The sequence below is a fragment of the Grammomys surdaster genome, unplaced genomic scaffold (genome assembly GCF_004785775.1).
Source record: "Grammomys surdaster isolate TR1022 unplaced genomic scaffold, NIH_TR_1.0 125849, whole genome shotgun sequence".
Lineage (NCBI taxonomy): Eukaryota > Metazoa > Chordata > Mammalia > Rodentia > Muridae > Grammomys > Grammomys surdaster.
In genome coordinates this window covers 1605696-1628520 of record NW_021620675.1, presented here as the reverse complement: position 1 = coordinate 1628520, position 22825 = coordinate 1605696, and the positions used below count along the sequence as shown (strand labels likewise).

General features: G+C 44.9%; 1 protein-coding gene across 2 annotated transcripts; it reads left to right on the top strand.

Annotated features, from left to right (window-relative positions):
- Window positions 1-3360: 3360 nt before the first annotated feature.
- Anp32e (acidic nuclear phosphoprotein 32 family member E) lies at window positions 3361-21029 on the top strand. 2 transcript variants are annotated; one of them, XM_028789813.1, is made up of 7 exons: window positions 3366-3724; window positions 7611-7760; window positions 8661-8783; window positions 10545-10713; window positions 11393-11550; window positions 17853-17907; window positions 18835-21029. In XM_028789813.1, exons 1-7 carry the CDS (start codon window positions 3671-3673, stop codon window positions 18903-18905), a joined length of 780 nt encoding a protein of 259 aa, XP_028645646.1. In that variant the 5' UTR covers window positions 3366-3670; the 3' UTR covers window positions 18906-21029. The 2 variants fall into 2 exon arrangements, with proteins under 2 accessions (XP_028645648.1, XP_028645646.1); XM_028789815.1 differs by lacking the exons at window positions 10545-10713; window positions 17853-17907; window positions 18835-21029 and having other exon boundaries at window positions 3361-3724; window positions 11393-11533.
- Window positions 21030-22825: the final 1796 nt, after the last annotated feature.

The window sequence follows — 22825 nt, the reverse complement described above, 5'->3', positions numbered from 1 at the left end:
TTTCCACTCCTCTCTGTCATCATTCATGCTTTCCACTCCTCTCTGTCCTCATTCATGCTTTCCACTCCTCTCTCCCCTCATTCATGCTTTCCACTCCTTTCTGTCATCATTCATGCTTTCTACTCCTTTCTGTCATCATTCATGCTTTCCACTCCTTTCTGTCATCATGCATGCTTTCCACTCCTCTCTGTCATCATTCATGCTTTCCACTCCTTTCTGTCATCATTCATGCTTTCCACTCCTCTCTCCCCTCATTCATGCTTTCCACTCCTTTCTGTCATCATTCATGCTTTCCACTCCTCTCTCCCCTCATTCATGCTTTCCACTCCTTTCTGTCATCATGCATATCCTTTTGGGATGCTTTCCCTCACGGCCAGCCATCAGGTGGGATCAGAATTCAGGACATGTTCTCAAACTGGTCCTAAAATGTGTTCTTTTTCTGTTTTGGATTTGGAGACGTGTTCTTTCTTTTATCATCTCCCTACTCCCCCCATCCCTTGGCCCAGCTCTTCCTGACATTTTTGTTTTGTGATTTTTTTATTTGGACAGGTTCTTCTTCCTCCTCCTCTTCCTCTTCCTCTTTTTGTTTTTATTTTTTTTTCCCAGACAGGCTTTGTCTGTGTAGCCCTTGCTGTATTGGAACTCACTCTGTAGACCAGGCTGCCCTCGAACTTAAGAGATCTTCCTGCCTCTGCCTCCTGAATGCTGGAATTAAAGGAGTGCGCCACCACCCCCAACCCCTGGTCTATTTTGGTTGTTTTCATGTCCTGGCTTCCTTTAATATTGCTAGCATTAAAGCAATAAACTCTACGTAACTCTTTGGGTGCCCAACAGAGGTGCCACTATATTACTTATGCTATTTGTTATGAAATGTAAGCCTATTTGTTCCTGCGTCTGGGTGGGGTAAGTGTTTGTGAAGTGAAGAGTCTGTTGGAAACACAAAGGTCTCTAGCCTGAGACACTAAAAATTGGAAGATGTGTGGTAATTCTCTCACTTCTGCAAATCATCTAGAACTTCTTTGGATAATTATCCTAGCAATGGTATAAACAAATGTGGCAGAATATAATTAGAACTAAGAAAAGTGCTTTAAGATAAAAAATAGCCTGGTGGAGGTGATATGCATCTTTAATCCCAGAGGCAGAGGCAATTGGATCTTTGTGAGATCAAGGCCACCCTAGTCTACAAGGATGAGTTCCAGAACACGCAGGGCTACACAGAAGAAACTCAGCCTCGAATTACCCAACCACTTAAAAAAAAAAACAAAAAACAAAAAACAAAAAACAAAAAAACAAAAAAACAAAAAAACCCCAAAAAACCCAACTAGGTGGTGGTGGTATCCAACCCCCACCCCCACCCCTGGCTTTAAAATTATTTTATGTGTGGGTGTTTTGTGTGCATGTGTGGCTGTGCCCCACATGCATCCTGTGTCCTGGAGGCTAGGAGATTTTGAATCCCCTGGAACTGAAGTTATGGATGGCTGTGAAGCACCATCGGGGTCTTCTGAATGAACAAGTACATGCATCGTAAATCAACTATGCCTCTCCAGCCCCGTGGTGCACGCCTTTAATCCCAGTACTCAGGAGGCAGGGGCAGGCAGATCTCTGAGTTTGAGGCCAACCTGGTCTATAGAGTGGGTTCCAGGACAGCCAAGGTTACATGAAGATACCCTGATTTGTACTACCCATCTCTCACCAAAAAAAGATAAAAATAATATTTTGAAGGGAGAAAGGGTTTGTTTTAGTTCATAGATCTATGTATAGTCAGTCCATCACCGAAGGAATTGCAAGGATCTGGTCACATATCAATCAGGAAGCAGAGAGAAGGGAATCTAGAAGAAATAATTACATAGGTTTTATTGTGGTTGTTGTTTTGAGACAGAGGCTGGCCTTGGTTTTACTAAATAGATAAAACTACTACTAAGTAGTTTTACTGTGGATCTGCCTGCCTCTCTCCCTTCTGAGGGCTAGGATTAAAGGAATGTACCATTATGTTGGGTCTTACAGGAACATTAAACAGAAAAAAAAAGTTTTTTTTTTAATTTACTTATTTTATTTTTATGTATTTGAGTGTTTTGCCTGCAAGTGGGTTCATGCAGCACATCTGTGCCTGTAGCCTGTAGACTCCAGAAGATGCTTCTTAATTCCCTGGAATTGTAGTTATGAATGATTATGAGCCACCGCATGGGTGCTGGAAATCGAACCAGGGTCCTCTGCTAGAGGCCATTGCCTCTCCAGCCCCTCACACTTTGTTTGTTTGTTTTCGAGACAGGATTTCTCTTTATAGCCCGGGCTGTCCTGGAAGTCACTCTGTAGACCAGGCTGGCCTCGGAAACTCAAGAGATCAGCCTGCTTCTGCCTCCCAAGTGCTGGGATTAAAGGCGTTCACCACCACTGCTCGACACCCCCTCACACTTAAAAGAACATTTTAAGTAGATTTCTGTAGGAAAGAAGAGGCCTTGTTGTGCAGTTTCTGATAGTTGTGTTTTCTTTAGGCCTGTGTTGTTTTTCCTTTAAGGTGGCAACTTTATTTTGTTTTGTCTTTTGGCGACAGGGTGTTTTTTTTTGTTTTGTTTTGTTTTTTCTGTGTAGTCCTGGAACTCACTCTGTAGACCAGGCTGGCCTCGAATTCAGAGATCTGCCTGTCTCTGCCTCCCGAGTGCTGGGGTTAAAGGAGTGCACACCACACCCGGCTCTAATATTCCAACTTTTTATCAGTGACAAATGACCTCAGTATCAACTCCTCCTGGACAGTTTTATTTAAAGGCTTCTGACTCAACGTGCTAAACTCGACTGCTTTCAGAGTCGTTCCGCCTTTTATGGTGGAAGTTAAAATACCTTCTTTATCACATTCTGGTTCTACAAGCAGTTTGGGACGCAGAGGTGTCACGACCATGCTGCTCGTGCTTGCGCCCTTGCTTACACCTCCGCCGCAGAGCAGAAGGCTTGTGCTTTAAGACCACCGAAAGCTGAGTGCAGTGTGTTGCATGACCCACTTACAACCTGGGAACGCCAACGACTCCTTTTCCCTTCCTTTTAACCCTGAAGCCCAGAAAAACCCCAAACAAACAAAAACTGACACCCAAACCGTCCTACTACCGAGGGGAAAGCGCGCCAACCACACAAAGAAAAGGAGGGGGGCGACTGGGATTCAAAATCATTTCTCCGGGACGTACATCCTCCCGGACCTATCGGAATTAACTGCGCGCTTGGTCGGAGCCAATAGACACTGCCTTTCTGGTCCAGGTCCCCCCTAAAGACAAATGGACAATCCTCTAGCCCAATGGAGCAGTGTGACGCTAAGGACTCGACCAATCCCATTGGGAGGTGGGTGGAGTGTAGGCTAGGGGGGTTGGCGGTGCCGTGTCATGGAGGCTCAGTCTCGCAGCAGCCATTGAAGGGGAAGGAACTGCGGGCGCGCGCGTGTCTCTCTCTGTGTGTGAAAGTGTGTGCGTGCCCGAGTGTGCGCGCGCGGGTGTGTGGACTAGGAGGTGGGGGCAGCCGAGTTAGTCCCAAGTCGTCGGACTCCATTTGCTATTCTTTTCTTTCTCTCCCACACCCGGGTGGTAGTGGGCGTTCGTCTTTGCGTCTCTTTTCATTCATCTCCAGACCTTTAGAGGTTTTTTAGGGTTGGGGATAGTGGGGAGGGCAGGCAAGGGGAAAGGAGGAGGACATGGAGATGAAGAAGAAGATTAACATGGAGTTGAAGAACAGAGCCCCGGAGGAGGTGAGATGACTCAGCCCCCATCTTCCCCTCCCGCCTTGGATCGTGAGGGGTGGGCTCCGGGGGTCCGGGTGGGTGCGCAGGGCGGGCTGCGAAGCGCGCCCCCACTTGGGGTGGGGGCGGGGTGTTTATTTTAAGTTTTAAAATCACCAGGCTCTTGTGCTTAAAATGGCGAAGGGCTTAAGTTTCTAGGGGCATTTTCCTGAGCGCGCAGGGGCTCAGCCCCATGGCGTTCTCGCAGACTGGCGGCCCGGCCTCGCGGGGGCGGGCGGCGTGGGCGCAACCCCCGGGCCCTCGCCACCTGCGAAGTTGCTGTAACTTTCCCGCGGCGCCGCCAGTCGGCCGGCTGCAGCCCCGGGCGTGGGGTCCGGGCCGATCTGCTCCCCGCGCTCCCTCCGACCGTGCCCACTGGCGGGCAGCGCGCGCCGGGGCCGGGGCCGCAGCGGAATCCCGGGGCTCGACGGCGCGGGCCGCGATCCGCGTGGTGCGCGGACTTCTACGCAAGCGGGAGGCTCGTGTGAGCCGCTCTGCGCTCCGTGCGGTCGTAGGGAAGAGTCCCGAGGCTTGAAGGGGCCCCGGGAGGCATCGCCTCCGAGCCCCCCGCCGTCCGATTCCCTTGAGGTTCACGCCAAGTCCGCGGGTCCGGAGATTGGCCGCGGCGAGCGGGGACCAGGCTCGCTGGTTTGCGGCAGCGGCGTAAGTCGAGGGACAAGGGGTCCGCGCCGTGGTGGTCCCTGGACGCCCGCTCAAAGGCTGCCGTCTGCCCGGCCTTCACGGTTATCGTGCTGAGCCACCGGTCCCTGAGCCCTGTTCGTTTTTGTGGTTGGTGTGCGGGTTTCTGTGACTTGAGGCGAGAGCGAGGTGGTGGAAACATTGTTGCTGTGAGGGTTATCTCTGGGAGGACTGGAAGTTTTGTAGAGCTTCTTAGAAGATTCTAGAAAAACTCAAAAGTTGAAAGCTGTCAGCAGGACGTGGTGACTGATACCTGTAATTCTGTATATCTGTAAATCTGTACTTCTCATTAAGAAATTCCCAGCTCTCCGAAGGGAGGCCGAGGTAGGACGATGGTTGCAAGTGGGACTCTGTCAAACAAGGCAAAACAAATCAAAACAATCAGTTTCTCAGAAGCCTTGTGGTCAAAAGTGGGTCGTCCCCTCTGCCCCATTCTTTCACCTTCAGTTTGGAGGATTGCTCGACATGCCTTTTTGCTGTCTCCTTCCTTTAGTGTGGTGTAGCGACAGTCAAGCTTATATAGATAGTTTTAAGGCACCCCCGTTTATTTACTTTCTCCTTGGGAAAACGTGTAAGCTGGATTGTATTGTTCTAGAATCCGCATTAGCAAATAAGAATCTCAAGGCAATGAAGTTGAAGAGCTGGGATTCTGACACTAGATCTTGCTGAGTTCTTGGTCCCTGGCTAAGACTAGAATCCAAAGGCTTAAGAGTTGCTGGGTGTGGTAACCTAGGCCTTTAATCCTGGCACTCCAGAGGCAGAAGCAGAGGCAGGCAGATCTTTTTGAGTTTGAGGCCAGCCTGGTCTACAGAGCGAGTTCCAGGACTACACAGAAAAAAAAACAAAAAACAAAAAACAAAAAAACCTACAGTTGTCTCAAAAACAAATGAACAAGCTGGGTGATAGTGTCCCATGAACCTTTAATCCCAGCACTCAGGAGGCAGAGGCAGGCGGATCTCTGATTTAGAGGCCATGGTAGTTAGTCTACAGAGAGTTCCAGGACAGCCAGGGTTACACAGAGACTCTGTCTTAAAACAAAACAAAACAAAAACAGACTTAAGTCCCTACTTGGCACTAATGGTGTGACCTAATAATGCAAGTCATTTTTGTGTGTGTGTGTGTGTGTCTGTGTGTGTCTGTGTGTGTCTGTGTGTGTCTGTGTGTGCCTGGGCTTCCCTGAGGATATCCCAGGGATAACCTTGTACTATTTCTGCTCATTTAAATAATGATGCCCAAGTTAAGACTCAGGTGGAGAAGATGACAGTGGTCGTTGCTGAGTTTTAGTCTTTAATAGACATGTTCGCTCTGGGGATGGAGAGCCAGGCTTTGCTTTTGTGATTACATCTATTCAGGTGCATGGGGAGAGTTTTGTTACTATATCTCAGATCTGTGGCTCAGTGATTAAGAGCCAGCACTCCTACGGTGGCTCACAACTGCCAGGGGGGTCCAATTCCTCTTCTGGCCTCTGAAGGGCACATATGAGATACACATATGAGGGAAAATGGATACACATAAAATAAAAAAACAAATTTACAGCCAGAGATAATAAGAAAATCCACTTCTGAGCCAGAGAGATGGCTCAGGGGTTAAGAAAACTGGCTGCCCTTCCAGGTCTTCCCAGCACCCACATGGCAGCTCACTACTGTCTGTAACTCCAGTCCTGCCCGCCTGCCCGGGGATCCAGCATTCATCTTCTGGCTTCCATGGGTACTGCATGCCCAGGGTCTACAGACATGCAGGCAACCATATACATTAAGAAAGGAAAGACAGATCCAGTCCCCCCTACATCCAAGCTTGGGACAGTCCACCTGGCTGCTTGAGGGTCAGAAGGAGAAATAACATTTTGAATATTGTTTTGTGTGATACTGTCTTCAGTTTTGACACCCCCAAAGGTGGGCTGTCTTAGAAGCTTTCTGATAGGACTTTCTGAAGGGTGACAAGGCTGGAATTCTACTGGCATTTATCAGCCTAACATACAGAGGCTTAAACTTGAAGAGTAAGCTTCAGGCTCCCCCTTGCAGCTTTGAGCCTTTCCCCAGTAGCCCGGGAGTCTCCTCCCTGGATAGTGCGGCTGCTGCTCAGAGTTCAAACATGTTTCAGTAGAATCTTTTTCACAGTTGGGTTTTCTGCCTCAGTGATTTGAAGCAGGCATTGGACTTGTTAGTCCAAGTTCAGACAGTGATAGTTGAATCACATCAAGTTGGTTTTTTTTTTAAATATATACTTTTAATTTTGTTTTTGTATATGTTTATATATATGCTAAACATACATATGTTTGTGTGTGGTTTTATTTTATGCTATTGGTGTTTGCCCGCACATATATCTTTTTGAGGGTGTTAGAAGCCTCGTGGAACTGGGGTTACAAGGTGCTGGGAATTTATCCAAGTCCTGGAAGAGCAGCCAGTGTTAACTGCTGAGCCATCTCTCCAGCTCACCACCCATCAAGTTTCATTAGTGTATGTTAACTATATATAGTGTGTTTCATACTTTTCATACATGTGTATAGTATGTTGTGATTACTGTCAGTCCTCTTTCCCCTCCCTTGCTCCCTCCGCCCTGCTGATCCTCTTTCCCAGCTAATCTCCAGAATGCCTCAAGTCTGTCTCTCGCTCTCGCTAATAACTCGGTGAGTTATACATTAGGTTCTCACAGGAGGTGGGTGAAGAGAAATGAGAAGGTTCTGTGTAAGGACTTAACTGTTGTTTCGAGGTTGATCTTGCTATGTTCTCAGGCAGTTTTAGACTGCATGGCTCAAATGACCCTCACTCTCAGGTATCTGGGATTACAGCCTCTCTACCCCATGCCCAGTCTGCCAGACTCCATGGCACAGTGACCCCTCCCCCATCATTCCCAAATAGCTGAGATTACAGCTTCATACACCCCACCTAATGTAGGGGATTGGCATTTTTGTTTTTGCTTTTGTTTGTTTTGAGACAGGTCTCTGTTTTGTAGCTTTGGCTGTCCTGCAACTTACCATATAGACCAGGTTGTCCTGGAACTCACAGAGATCCTCCTGACTCTTCTCCCAGAGTGCTGGTATAAATGGCCACCACCCCTGGTTGGGATTGGTATTTTTGATATTTATGTGTTTAGAATGCTCAGACACTGAAGGATCTGTTGTTGTGCAAACTAATTATTCTTATGCTTCTTCTAACAGGTGACAGAGTTAGTCCTTGACAATTGCTTGTGTGTCAATGGGGAAATCGAAGGCCTGAATGACGCCTTTAAAGAACTGGAGTTTCTTAGCATGGCCAATGTGGAATTAAGTTCCTTGGCCCGGCTGCCCAGCTTAAATAAACTTCGGAAGGTGAGTTGGGATTAGTTGTGAGGATGCCGAGGTTTTCGTGGCCAGGCTTATGGAGTTCTTGGTTAAGTGAAATGAGCATTTCCCTTGCCAGTTAGCAATCTAAAAGTTCCTAGAGATAAGAAAAGGGGGAGGGGCCGGGCAGTGGTGGCGCACGCCTTTGATCCCAGCACTTGGGAGGCAGAGGCAGGTGGATTTCTGAGGAACCCTGTCTCGAAAAAAACATTAAAAAAAAAAAAAAACAAAAAAGAAAGAAAGAAAAGGGGGAGGGAAGGGGGCTGGAACGATGGCTCAGTGGCTGTTCTCCTGGGTTCTTTGCCAGCACACAATTCCTAGTCGCAACTCTCTGTGACTCCAGTTCCGGGGGATCCAGCACCCTCACAAGGACATACAGGCAAAACACCAATGCACATCAAATAAAAATATGTAAATAATTATTTCCTGGGTGGTGGTGCATACCTTTGATCCCACCTTATTCGAGGCAGAGGCAGGCAGATCTCTTGAGTTTGAGGCCAGCCTGGTCTACAGAGTGAGTAGGATCTACAGTGTAGCCCAGGATGGCCAGCCAGGGCTACAAAAAGATCCTGTTTCAAAGAAAAGGAAAAAACAAAGGAAAAAATGAGAACTGTAGGATTTTGAAATCAGTTTCAATAAAGCCTAGAAATTTAGATTAGAATTGTTTTACGGCATAAAATTGGATTCACTATCTCTACCGCCCCCATCAGAAAATCCAGATGAACACAACGGGAGCCATACTTGAGCCACTGTGTGGGGTTCTGATGTGTTTGCAGATAGATGGGAATTCGTGAAGCCAGACAGAATGAGGAGGCTTTTTCAGTTGATGTGCTTTAAAGGTCCTCAGGCCTCATCTGCCTTTGTTTTTTCTCCATGTTGAATACGTAGTTGGAACTTAGTGACAATATCATTTCTGGAGGCTTGGAAGTCCTGGCAGAGAAATGTCCAAATCTTACCTACCTCAATCTGAGTGGAAACAAAATTAAAGATCTCAGCACAGTAGAAGCACTGGTAAGTGGAGGACTTTGTCACTGGGCTTGATTTGCTCTGAAGTTTGTTCATGGTCTTACTAATTTCTGCTTAAGTCTGTAGTTTTCTTCCTTCCTTCCTTCCTTCCTTCCTTCCTTCCTTTCTTTCTTTCTTTCCTTTTTTTTTTTAAAGATTTATTTATTTTATGTGTATGAGTACACCATTGCTTTCTTCAGACACACCAGAAGAGGGCCTCGGATCCCATTGCAGATGACTGGGAGCCACCATTGGATGGGAATTGAACTCAGGACCTCTGGAAGAGCAGTCAGTGCTCTTAACCGCTGAGCCATCTCTCCAGCCCCTATAGTTTTCTTGTGATCCAGATAGCTATGTTTTTTTAACTAAAATGTCCAGCTGGGCTTGGCACTCAGCCCTGAGACAGAGGAAAGAGACCCCAAGTTGGGGCCTGGGGTGTAGAGTTGAGACACTTTTCTTAAAATTATAGTTCTTGAGCCAGACCTGGTGGTACACAAATTTAATCCCAGCCCTTGGGAGGTAGAGGCAGGTGGATTTTTGTGAGTTTGCAGTCAACTTGGTCTACATAGTTTCAAGACAACCAGGGTTATGTACAGAGACTGTCTTTTTTTTTTTTTTTTTTTTTTTTTTTTTCGAGACAGAGTTTCACTGTGTAGTCCTGGCTGTCCTGGAACTCACTCTGTAGACCAGGCTGGCCTCGAACTCAGAAATCCACCTGCCTCTGCCTCCCAAGTGCTGGGATTAAAGGCATGCGCCACCACAGCCTGGCTAGAGACTCTGTCTTAAACAAAGGCCTCAAACTGGCCCATTTCAAAAGGCACTTAACCACCAGGCTTGAAGGCCTGACTTGATCCCCAGAACGCACATGATACATGGAGAGAAACCACTATTGAAAGTTACTCTCTGCCACACACATGTATGTTCATGGCATATGCATGCATCTCCCTGCTCAGTGTAATTAAAATTTAAAATAAATAAGTAAATAAAATCCAAGTGACCTGGGCAGTGGCGGCGCACTGATGGCAGATTTCTGAGTTCGAGGCCAGCCTGGTCTACAGAGTGAGTTCCAGGACAGCCAGGACTACACAGAAAAACCCTGTCTCAAAAAAACAAACAAACAAAAAAGATACAAAACTGAAAATGGATACTCAGGTTTATGTTTTGTTTATTACAGTGTGTGTACGAGTGCGTGCTTGCGTGCCCTAGTTTTCTCTGTCCCAGAGATTGAATTTACATTGTCAGGCACGGCCAGTCCTTGTCCTTGGGCTTTTAAAACGATTGGGCTTAGTGTGGTACCTGCCTGTAATCTCAGCACTTGGGAGGCTAAAGCAATTGAGAATTCAAGGCCAGCTTGGGCTGTGTAAGGAGACATTTTCCTGTCTTTAAAAAGAAGAAAAAGCTGAGAGACTAAGTCTTGGTAGCCCAGGCTGGCCTCCCATGTGGGTGCTCCTGCCCTGACTGGGGTATGGTGTGAGCCATCACACTTGGGGTGCCGTTGCCTATTTCTGCCTAGATTCTGTCGGCAAAAATGCCTGGAGTGTCTGCAAGAAACTAAGGTGTAAAACAGATGCTGGGGACACAGTGGTGACAAGCCAGTTAGTTCTTCCACTGGTGCTAATGGAGTGCTGCTGCCTGTGCGTGGAGGAATGACCGCACAAACCCTGAAAGTTGTTCTTTAACTTCAAGTGCGTGTTTTTCAGATCTTTCATTAAAACAAGAACATAGCATTTAAAATCTTGAGTGTAAGCTTTAACTTTACTTTTTCAGCAAAACCTTAAAAATTTGAAAAGTCTTGACTTGTTTAACTGTGAGATCACAAACCTGGAAGATTACAGAGAAAGTATTTTTGAACTACTGCAACAAATCACATACCTGGATGGATTTGACCAGGAGGACAACGAAGCACCCGACTCGGAGGAGGAGGAGGAAGATGAGGGTAAGGCTTGTGTTTTTAGTATTTATTTGTTTTGAGATAGGATGTCTCTACATAACTCTGGCTGTTCTGGAAATCACTGTGTAGACCAGGCTGGCCCCAAACTCAAAGAGCCATCTGCCTCTGCCCACTGCATGCTGGGATCAAAGGTGTTCCCCACCATGCCTAGCAATGAGCAGGTTTTGAAGTGACCACAGAGTAAAACCAACTTCGTGTATAGTGTTTGAACATCTATTTTGGAGAGGTCCTTTGCAGCGCTGGGACAGGGTCATCCTTGCACATGCTAGGTATGTGCTGAACTGGATCCCCAGTCCTAGAAAAGGTATTCCTTGGGTGGTATGTAACAATGCTGTAAAACCGATGGCTTTGTTTTTGTTTGTTTTGTTTTATGGAGACAAGGTCTCTCTGTGTAGCTCTGGTTGTCCTGGAACTCACTCTGTAGACCAGGCTGGCCTCGAACTCAGACCCCCTCTGCCTCTCTCCCAGTGCTGGGATTAAAGGCCTGCACCGCCATTGCCTGTCCAGAATTTGTTCTTTTAAGCAAAGTGTAAGGTGTAGGGGCACTTTGAGGACTTGCCACGGTTGGTTTAAGGTGTTGGGATGGTTGGGCAAGAGTGAGGGCGTGTACCAGGAAGAGGCATTTGCCCAGATGCTTGCTTACCTTTCCCGATGCTTTCTAAAGATGGAGATGAAGATGAGGAAGATGAGGAAGAAGATGAAGCCGGTCCACCTGAAGGATATGAAGAGGAGGAGGATGAGGATGAGGATGAAGCCGGTTCAGAAGTGGGAGAGGGAGAAGAGGAGGTGGGCCTCTCATACTTAATGAAAGAAGAGATTCAGGTGAATGGAAACTTGTTGTTCACCCTGAAGACGGTTGGCACAGGGCTAAGTGCTGTCTCAGTAGGTTGTTGAGTGGTTTCCTGATGTGTGGATAAGCAGCTGTCTTTTTTTTTTTTTCCCCTTCCTCCTACTGGGTGCTTCATAGTATGTCCAGATAGCTGATAGCTATAAACACTTGCTGGATTTTTTTTGTTTTTGTTTTTGTTTGTTTTTTTGTTCAAGGACAGTTTTATTTAAAAACTCTCAGGGCAGCTTCTGGGAGGAGAATGGAAGGGAGAAGGAAAAAAAAAATAGTGTGGTGTAAACCTGGTACCGAGGTCAGACCCGTCAGACCAGTGGTCACAAGGCAGGGAGCACCAGTTTTAGAGAAGAGGTGTGGGAAGCCCACAGTGTTAGAAAAGGCGTATTTGGGATCTGGCCGACATCCAAAAGAATGAGAGGAAAGGAAAAGTTGCCTCTTTTGACTTGGATCTCAAAAAGGTGGGCAGACCAAATCTCATGGCGACTCAGGGACTGCCATTGCTTGCTGTATTTCTTAAATACCTGATTGACTCTGCCTTCGGTGGCATGGGATGGTAGAAACATTTTCTGAATGTCTGAACCTCTTTCTGCGTTTATACAAGCAAGCTCGTGGAGTTCCTTTAACAAGGTAATATACATAAAGCACCTAGCTCCTGGTTGATACATTGCAGACACTCAGAGAGCTGAGATTCCTCCTCGTTACGCTCCTACAGTAGTAGCTTTTCTACCTTCTGTAATTAAAAAATTGTGTGTGCGCATGCCTGTGACTGTGTGGCGTGTGAATGCAGTTGCCTGTGGAAGCCAGAAGAGGGTGCTCTGGAGCTGTACTTGTACGTGGGCACCACAGTTTTGGAAACTGAAATCCAGATTCTTTGGAAGAGTCTTACCCACAGGCTCAGGTGCCAGCCAGTACCTGCATTAGCTTTCTAAGTGCTCTCTGCCTAGGACAGCTCTGCTCGGGGATTTCTTCCACTGAGCACCTGTGTGGTGTGCAGATTGCTCCTTGCTCTCCTTAGTGCGCTGTGATGGCGCCCTCTTGCCCTTCATTCTCTGCTACCTTAAACCTCGATTAGGTTTCTGTTGCCTGGAGTTGGTCTCATAAAAACTTCTCTGCCTTTTACTGAGTGGTGAGTTCTTTAAATGAGGGACTGTTAATCTTTGCAACTAATAGCTAGTACATTGAGTGGGAAATAGAAGATCCTTAGCCCCTGGGAGTTTAGAGAAGTTATGTTCTCTTCATGTTAAAGTGAGTTTTATTTTTATATTTTAAAATAATTGTTTCTTTTAAAAATATCTCAGTGCCCGGGATGTAGCTCACTGATAGAACACCTGGCATGTGGAAGGCCTTGGGTTGGTCTTCAGGACCACCTATGCTGGTGCACAGATCGCCTTTAGACTGTGTCTTTTGTTTTCCTGACTATACTTCGGTAGACAATATCTGATGGATGGGTTTATTTTCCTGAAACTTTTTTTTAAGATTTATTTTGTGTGTATTAGTAAATGTTTTGCCAACATGTATGTCTGTGTCCCATGAGGTGTGATTGGTTCTTGAGTCTCCTAGAACTGGAGTTACAGATGGTTGTGAGCTGTCCACTTGGGTGTTGGGAACTGAACCAGGGTAAGAACCAGAGTAAGAACCTGTGTAAGAACAGCTAGTGTCTTACCCATTGAGCCATGTCTTCACCCCCTTCTGATAATATTTTAAATTTGAAATAAATGCACAAGTATGAGGCGTTAGGTTTCTCTGGATCTTTGTGAGTCATAAACTACACAGTAATGGAGAGGGAACTTTGAAAACTAAGTGTTTAGAGAAAGCCTGTTGAGTTTATATCAGCATTCGGCATGAATGGTTCTCTTATGTTTGTTCATTTGACTTTCTGTCAGTGATTCCCCCCTAAGAGTAAGTAGTAGGTACTTTAAAGGTTTTGTTTTGAGGTGTGTGTGGTGAGTATTGAGGGGTTTTACTCTGCATCCCAGACTGCCGTGGAGTTTGTGACATTCCCCTCACCTCTGCTTCCTGAGTGCTGGGATCAGGCACCCATCACTCCTTCCTAAAATGTTGCTTTGAACACCTGTGATGATTTACATTTAGGTCTATTGTTCTGCTGACTGGAGACATTAATTCAAAATGCCATGGCAAGCCTGGGTCAGAAATCTCTGAATACACACAGCGTTGAGTTAGTGCAGGGCCAGGAAGCTGGAGGGAATAGTTTGGATGTTCAGAATGAAGTCTTAGCTGGGGGTGGGGTAGCTCAGGACCATAATCCCAGCTCTCCAGGAGGTTGAGGCAGTAGGATTGCAGGAGTTATGATAGCATAGGCTCCCTAGTGTGGTCTAGGATAGTCTAGGCTACAGAGGAACCTTGTCTCAGAACAAACCAGGCAACCCCAGAGTTCTTGTTTTAGGAGCTAAATGCCAGGCAAGCTTCAGAGACCATTAAAGATTTATTTATATGTATATGAATACACTGTCACTGTCTTCAGACACACCAGTAGAGGGTGTCAGATCCCAATATAGATGGTTGTGAGCCACCATGTGGTTGCTGGGAATTGAACTCAGTACCTCTGGAAGAGTAGTCAGTGCTCTTAACTGCTGAGCCATCTCTCCAGCCCCTCAGGAGATTTATTTGTTATATAATATATATACATACATATTTTATATGTAATATGTATGGTTATTTTCTCTGAATATATGTCTGTATACCACCTGTGTGAATGGTGACTGCAGGTGCCAGAAGAGGCATAGGATCCCTTGGAGCTAGAATTACAGATGTGTGGGTCATGATGTAACTGCTGGGAAAAAAATCTCTCTGGGTATTTTTGCTTCTCCAGAATAGGGTCTCACTGTGTAGCTCAGGGTGCCCTTGAACTCATAGTCCTCCTGCCTAAGTTTTGTAAGTGCTGGGACTACAGGCTTGTGCTACCACAAAGGTGTTTTTGTTTGTTTGTTTGTTTTTGTTTTTTTGTTTTCTTCTGTCTTTCAAGATAGGGTTCTCTGTGTAGTCCTGACTGTCCTGGATTTGACTCTGTAGATGGGGCTGGCACCAATGCTGCCCAACTACATCTGGTTTTCTGTAGTGCTGGGGGGAGCTAACCAAGGGCTTCTTATATGCTCAGCAAACAGTCCACCAATTGGGCTACAATCTCTAGACCTCTGATTAGCTGGTTTTGTTTTGTTTGCCTTACATTTCTTCCCATTTTAGCTGTTCTTCAGAGGCAAGGAATTAATATGTATAAAGGACTTTCTGTCCTTTAAGAATATTGGAAAGTATGCCCCTGTACTATTCATACCTACATCAGGAAACAGTTCCCACTAATAGGGCAAAGGCCATGTTCGTCACTGAGCAAACTGAGTGACTTCTGGTAGATGCTGGGGCTTTATAGTGAGATATTATCCTAAGGATAGTCTTTAAATAAAGCCCCAGAATGTCAGTTCAGTTACATTTTATTTAAAATAAAACTCAGATAGTGCTTGATATCTGTGCTTTTGTAAAACACCACAGATGTGTTTAGTTCATCAAGTGTTTTTATTTAATTATAAATGACTGTTTGCATCTTTGAGATGTTAAAAATGCCTCCTCTCCTTCCTTCCTCTTATTTCATGTGCATTGGTATTTGGTATGCATGTCTCTATAAGGGTGTCAGAGTTACACACAGTTTTAAACTGCCATGTAGGTGCTGGGAATTGAACTCAGGACCTCTAGAAGAACAGCCTGTGCTTTTTTTTTTTTCCCTTTTGTTTTTTTCTTGTGGTTTTTTTTTTTTTTTTTTTTTGGTTTTTCGAGACAGGGTTTCTCTGTATAGTCCTGGGTGTCCTGGAACTCACTCTGTAGACCAGGCTGGCCTCGAACTCTTGAACTCAGAAATCCACCTGCCACTGCCTCCCAAGTGTTGGGATTAAAGGTGTGTGCCATCATGCCCAGCATAGCAAGCATTCTTAACCACTGATTATTCACTGCTTACATTTTGTGCTCAACTTGTAACACAAATTTAGTAAGGCTAGCTGGCTAGCCAGCCCCAGGGGTCTTTCTGTTTTTGCTTCGCCTGGGCCAGGAGTGTGGGCATCAACACCAAGGTGCCCTTTAATGTGTATGGTTGGCAGTCCGAGCTCAGGTCGGATTGTACAGCCATCTTCCCAGCCCCCTGAATGGTTTGAAGACAGTCTTGCTATGTAGCCTAGGCTGGCTTTGAACTTGGGAGTCCTCCCACCTCTGCCTGGGTAATTACATGTATGCACCACCACACATTGCTTAGTAGAGCTGTGCTTGAGCGCACTGTGGTAAGAGCGAGAGACCCTTGACTGCTTGCCTTTCAGATGTATAGTAGTTAGTACCAAGCTTGTCTGCACTCAGTCATTTGTAGCATGGCCAGGATCAGAGCAGTGAGTGTAAGGGCTCCGAGCAGTCAGAATGTAAGTAATGGCAGTCTCCTAGCCCCAGCCGTTAGTGTGCTCAGGGTTGAAAGTCAGTCTGTTGTCTTTTGCGTATGTAGTTCTGATAAGCTCACTGCTCTTCTGATTCTGTGGAGCATAAAACTGAAAGAGTAATTGACTAAAAAGAGAAGGTGTGTAAACAAAAAGAGAAAACCCAACCGAGCTATTATAAGAAGGTGAGAAAGGGCCGAGGAGGTGACTTAATGGGTAAAGGTGTGTCTTGCAGTGTGTCTTAGTTAGGGTATCTGTTGCTGTGAAGAGACACCCTGACCACTATAAAGGACAACATTTAATTGGGGCTGGCTCATAGTTTCAGAGGTTTATGAGTCCATTACCATCCTGGTGGGAAGCGTGGCGTCAATGGCGTTGGAGGAGCCTGGAGTTCTGAATCCTGATCCAAAAGCAGCAGGAGACTGTGTCACACTGGGTGTAACTTGATCTTACAACCAGCTTCCACAGTCACACACTTCCTCCAATGAGACCACTCCTCCTTTTTTGTTTTTTTGTTTTTTTGAGACAGGGTTTCTCTGTGTAGCCCTGGCTGTCCTGGAACTCACTCTGTAGACCAGACTGGCCTTGAACTCAGAGATCCGCCTGCCTCTGCCTCCCAAGTGCTGGGATTAAAGGCGTGCGCCACCACTGCCCGGAGAGACCACTCCTCCTAATAGTGCCACTCTCTATAGCCCAGCATTCAAACACATGAGTCAGTGGGCCACACCTGTTCAGACCACCACACAGTGCAAGCCTGGTGGCCAGGGTTCAATCCCTCCAGTCCGTGGAGAAGTAGAGAGAGCACTGACTCCACAGAGCTGTCAGAAGAGCTCCACATGTACCGTGCATGTCCCTCGAGCACTAGCATGTGCACAGAGACAATAATATTTTTTTTAGAAGGGAGAAAACCATCTGACGAAAGCAGCATATACTAATGGTAGAATGTTCACGGTAATAGTCATAAAAATGATCAAGGGGCTACCTAGCGAGGACCTTGGTTCAAGTCCCAGGATCCATTAAAACAAAGCTGGGTGGTGGTGGGTATAACCACAGCCAGTACTCCTCCGAGAAACCAAGTCTTCAGAAACAACCCAGAAGCTGCATAATGCCCTGTAATCCCGAGCCTGGGTGCTGGGAGTAAAGGTGTGCCATTGCATGCCATGTTAGCTGGAGTATGATGGGGCAGGCAGGTCACATGGCAGTTCTGCTTTTGGTGGCATGTTGATGCTCAAGAAACTCGGAAGAGTTGTGGAACGTTTTGGATTCCAGATTTTTGGTTTGTCGGTTACTCTTATTGATTGGGAACCAAGTCTAGAAAAATACATTTTTATAGTCAACATATAACCATAATCATATTTGATGTTAGGGTTCAGATCTTCTGTGCCTCCGTCTGTAAAGAAGAATGGCTTATTTTAAAGTGGTAAAGCCCTGTTTCTGCTAGTGGGCAGATGCAGCCATTTTAAAAGTAAGCTGGACAAAGTGGTACATGCCTGTAATTCCTGAACTCTGGAGGCAGAACCGCTTCAGTCAGGAATTAGCTTGGGCTGGATCAAGAGGCCCTGTCTCAAGCAAAAAAGTAATTTTACAAGCTGTGACTGCAGTCCCTCGCTGGCGCTGATGCAGTGCTCACTAGCCCTCTGGTACCACACAGCACAGAGTGCATCTGTGTTGTTGGAGAATGTTCTCTTGAACCATGGTAGTCGAAGGCACAACCTATGTTTATAAAAGTCTGGATGCTTAGTTAGCTTCCGAATGAAGGAGGCAGAAACTATCCTTTGAGACACAGCTGAACTGTAATTTCACTGCTCTTGTTGAACAGTCCACGTCATGGTTTATTCATTCTCACGTTGACTTTGAAGGATGAAGAAGACGATGATGATTACGTTGACGAAGGGGAGGAAGAGGAAGAAGAGGGTGAGTTGCATCCTCCATAAGCACATGCTGAATCTGAAGATAGCAGACACTGAGTCTGGTGGGGATTGCCCTGGTTCTTGAGCCTTTAATTTTTGTTGTTTATCATAACGTGTCTAGACACATAAACAAGTGATTTGAAAGAGTAATTTAATCCCACCAAAACAACAACAACAAAAACAATTTGTAATCTGTACTTAAAGACAGGAATGAGGAGCTGGAGAGATGGCTCAGCAGTTAAGAGCGCTGGCTGCTCTTCCAGAGGGCCTGGATTTAATTCTCAGCAACCACATGGAAAAACGAAAATGAAAGCCAGGCATGGTAACTCACGCCTTTGATCTCAGCGCTTGAGAGGCAGAGGCAGGGGGATCTCTGTGATTTTGAGGTCAGCCTGGTCTACATAGTGAGTTAGTTCTAGAACAGCTGGGGTTACACGAGAAACTCTTTCTCAAAATGCGCGTGTGCATACAAACACACATGCACGCGCACGCATGCACACACACACACACACACACCAGAAATGAAGTAAAAGCTTATTTGCACTTCACTGTACCCTGGAATCTCATTTGCAGAGCATAAAGCCCCAGTGCAGAGAGGAATGGCTGGAGGCAAATGTCCCCTCAGTCTCATCTTTACCCAGTCCTTCAGAATAGTGTTTACCTAAAACAGTCACATTGTCACGCACTTATCTCTTGATTGACCTGCAAGTTGTGGTTTGTCCGAGAGCACATCTCTTTTGTAGAGTTCCGTTCTCTGAAGTCCCTTATATTCTGAAATTGGAAGAAATTTCAGCGTGGAAACAACTTATATTTTCTCTTGACATTCTTTTCTTTCTTTTTTTTTTTTTTTTTTTTAACTAAGATTAAAAGCTTTGTAAAATAACAAAAACTCAGTTGTTAAAATCAAGTATCATACATACTTATGTTTTAGAAGAAGAGGGTCTTCGGGGAGAGAAAAGAAAGCGAGATGCTGAAGATGATGGGGAGGAAGACGACGATTAGGCCCTCCAGGAAGATGCTGCCTGACACTCCTGGGCTCGCAGGAGAGCGATCACATTGTCTTTGTTTCTTTATGTATGATAGCTGTCCCAGTAGGAGATGATGTGTAACTTTTTATAGGAAGTGTGGTTTTACTATGTTGGCCTTACCATTCCGGTTAAGATTTGCTAGTATGTTAACCATAATGTACTTAGAAACGAATTCTCATTCATCTTCCCATAGTGAAATTCTCTAGCATTGTATTTAGATTCTGGATTTTTATAATTCATGCTTAATGTATTAGACATTTTTAGCCCGTAATTAAAACATGGTTGCTTTTACACAGGTGTAGTTTGGTGCATTTCATTCATAATGTTTTAAAGTTATTTATAAATTAACAAATTACACTCAGCTGTAATATGAAATGGGAGTAGTCTTTTGAATGATAAAGCTGGCTTTTTGGTTTTTGTCTTTAGAGGTGATCCAGATATCATTAGCTTGAAGGCAGTTGTTTGGGGTGGGGTGAGGGTATCTTTAGGGCTTTCCTGTCACAGTTTGGAGAGTAGAAGCAGAGTAAGAGGGTTCTCTTCAGAGGGCGGGTCATGGACTCAGTTCTGCTCAGTGATACAGTTCAAGGCTCTTAAAGGAGCCTGCCATTTCTAAGTCTAGACTTGCAGTGGAACCCTCTCTGTGGGTGACCGTGAGTGGGCTGTCGGGTGCAGATGTGTGTTCCCTCCCAGCTGCCCCACTTCTCTCACCTTCATTGCTTCGTTCCTGTCCACATCCGAAAGAAAGCTGGCAAAGCTGTAGATACCTAGAGACTTCTGTACCTCAGCCGTCTGTCTCGGTTCCAAACAGGTGGAGTGGAGGAGACGGAGTATTCGTTAAGCTACAGTGATGAGGACTTGATGTTTGGAGACAGGTTTTGTTGACAACATGAGGCTGTGTTAGGATACAGGAGCAGCATCCCTTTCTCCAAGGTCAGACTGATTGCCAATTGATAACCAATAGCATGTTCAGGTCTGATCTCTAAAGTTTTCCCAGGTGATTCGGATACCAACACTGTGAAGTATTTATTATGTTTCTGAGTGCAACCTTTAATCCTTCTTCCTGCAGTTTGAAAGCGTGATCAGATGTAGTATTTGATTGGAATTTAGTAGCAATAGGAGATTGTTTGAAAATCAGTCTTGAAGTTGGTATTTATTTCAAGTGGATGTCTGAAAAATTGAAAAAAACCATTTGGGGTACGGGTATGTTCTTTCTCCTGGCTACTAGACAAACATGAGCAGACAGGCCTCTCCCTTAGTCCAAGCTCCAAGTTCAAGGCACTTGCTTTTTAAATCTTGGTTACTAATTTTTGTTTTCCTTTTGTTTTATATATCTAAGGTGGGTTTGTTTTGTTTTGTCTTTTTTTAAACTTAGTATCAGCAAAATTATTTTCCTCTCTTCTGGGACACATGGAGATTGCTCGTAACAGTGGGGCTGCTGCTTTTCCAGCTTCAGATGTCTGGCCTGGTGTTGTAACATAACAAGTATGAACTTATTTGTAGAGAAGCTAACAAAGTTGCATGCCTGACTGAAGTAAATGTAATGGGTTCGGTGTCAGGGCAGGGATCTGCAAGGGACTGACTTTGTTTCCTTGTTTCAATAATTGGCTCTCCTGCTCTCAGTCCCTAAGAATTCTCTTTGCAAACTATGCCAGGTTCAAAATAAATGCTTATTTTTAAAAATGAAATCTATATATTGACTTTTTATCAATCATTTATTGTGCAATCAAAATTAGAGTTCTTGAGTTTAAAAACAACACCTAGGCCTCCAGAGAACTATGAAGACTTATTTAGCTTGTGGGCAGTGTTTTCATGCAGATAAGCAAGGGTGGGTTTTCTATTCTGTAGACGTTCTGGGTTCTGTTCTAACCCTCTCTGTACTGTGCGTGTGTATACAATATGTTAAGTCCTTAGAGACTTTGAAGTTAATACTTTTGTGCAACTGTATTTTGAATAAAGCCACCACAGTGTTAAACACAAGGGCAGGCAGTACTGATCATGTGTTTCTGACTATTTTGGTTTTTTGTTTTTTCCTGACTGCTGTAACTTAAGTTTTTGAAACTGCATTGCTTTGAATAAATTGAAGCGTTATTAATAATGATTAGCTTCACTGTGTGATGTTCACTCTTCAGAATTACCATCTACCGTCTCAAAGGTCTTTAAAAACAGAAACAAGAGGCACTAGAGAATTCATACAAAGGTGGTTGTGGTGGTGGCACACGCCTTTAATCCTAGCACTTGGGAGGCAAAGGCAGGTGGATCTCTGTTCAAGGCTAACCTGGTCTACAGAATGAGTTCCAGGACAGCCAAGGCTGCACAGAGAAACCCTGTCTGGAAAAGCAAAAACTCTTCTTCCACATAAGTCTTTGCAGAAAGTGGAGACAAAAAAATTCTTGGATTGGCTCAAATTTCCCTTTGAAGTTGCAGGTTGGGGCAGGAGTTTATTGCTTATAGTTCAGCAGGTATTTATAAAGTGCTCACAGGATTATATGGTTTTTCTAAAATGAGCCCAAGCTTCTAAGGATAGTATCTTAGTTTCCTACATGTGTATCTTGAAACAATTAGATTATATCCCCAGTTTTGGGTTTCTCCTAATATGATTCATTTGTGTATGATTCTGGAATGTCTTTTGTCAAGCTCTAATGCTAATGTTTTTATGATTACAGTATACAGAAGATATTACTGAATTCTTTTTGAGAAGTAGAAAGTATTGAAGTATTTTTAACTATAGGTATTCACTGAAATCTGTGATTTTGTCCTTTTTTGAGGGGATGGGGCATTGCCATTATGTTCCTGGCTCTGAAGTAACTCACTATTTGACCAGGGAGGCCTTGAACTGTCTTCATTCGAATTCCAGATTCACAAGTTAAGGGCACTGCCACAGCCATGTCTTTGTTTTAAGACATTGGCAGCTTGGTGTGATACCTCATGCCTGTAGTCCCAGCATTTAAGAGGCTGAGCCTGAACAATTACCACAGTTCAATTACCGGAAGTTCAAGGACAGCCAGGGTTACAGAGTGAGACTATCTAAAGACAAACATTACTTCAAGTATTTTTCTCCTTTAAGGAAAACGACAGAATTATAGAAGTTTTAGGTAAAATTATTAAGTAGGTCAATTTAATGATGTGATTTAAAACTTTCTTAAGTATGGTTTATTCTTTGTTCAGTTGGGTTTTAAATTGCATTCCCCCTCCCCCCCCAGTTGCTGAAGATTTGTTTCTACTGCTGTTCCGTGATTCAGATATTCTGCAGCTGTCCCTTAAGACAGCATCTGACTACTGACTGCATGCCTATCCACATTCTAATCAGCCTGAGACAGGAGACCCTGAGTGCGTCCTGTGACTGGACAGCTGCTTGAGTTTCTGTTCTGTTTAATTGGACAGCCTGACTTGAAGGAAAACAACAGATCATGTCCCAAAATGGAAAATGCAATATGAACTTTCATCAGGGGAATCTCTAAAAAGACATGGTGCTGTAAAACACATTTATTACATATTTAGAGACAGGATCTCATGTAGCCCTGGCTGGTGTGGAACTCAACAGATCGCTTGTTTCTGCCTCCCATGTACTTCAAGGCTGCAATGCCCAGCCCTGGTAAAATACAAAGATTTCCTGGTTGGTTTTTAACCTATGAGTATGTGTGAGCCTTCAGATCCCTTAGAACAAGGATTTTAGACTGTGTAAGCTGGTAATGGAGCTGTTCTTCTGCAAGAGCAGCCAGTGCTCCTAACTGCCTGGCCGCTAAAATTCTGTACATGTCATGGCTTCTTTACCTGGTAAGAGCCTATTGTAAGGTAACCTCCGACTAAAAAAGACAGGCAAGTATGTATTTAAGTTCTTCAATCTCAATCTCTCTCTCTCTCTCTCTCTCTCTCTCTCTCTCTCTCTCTCTCTCT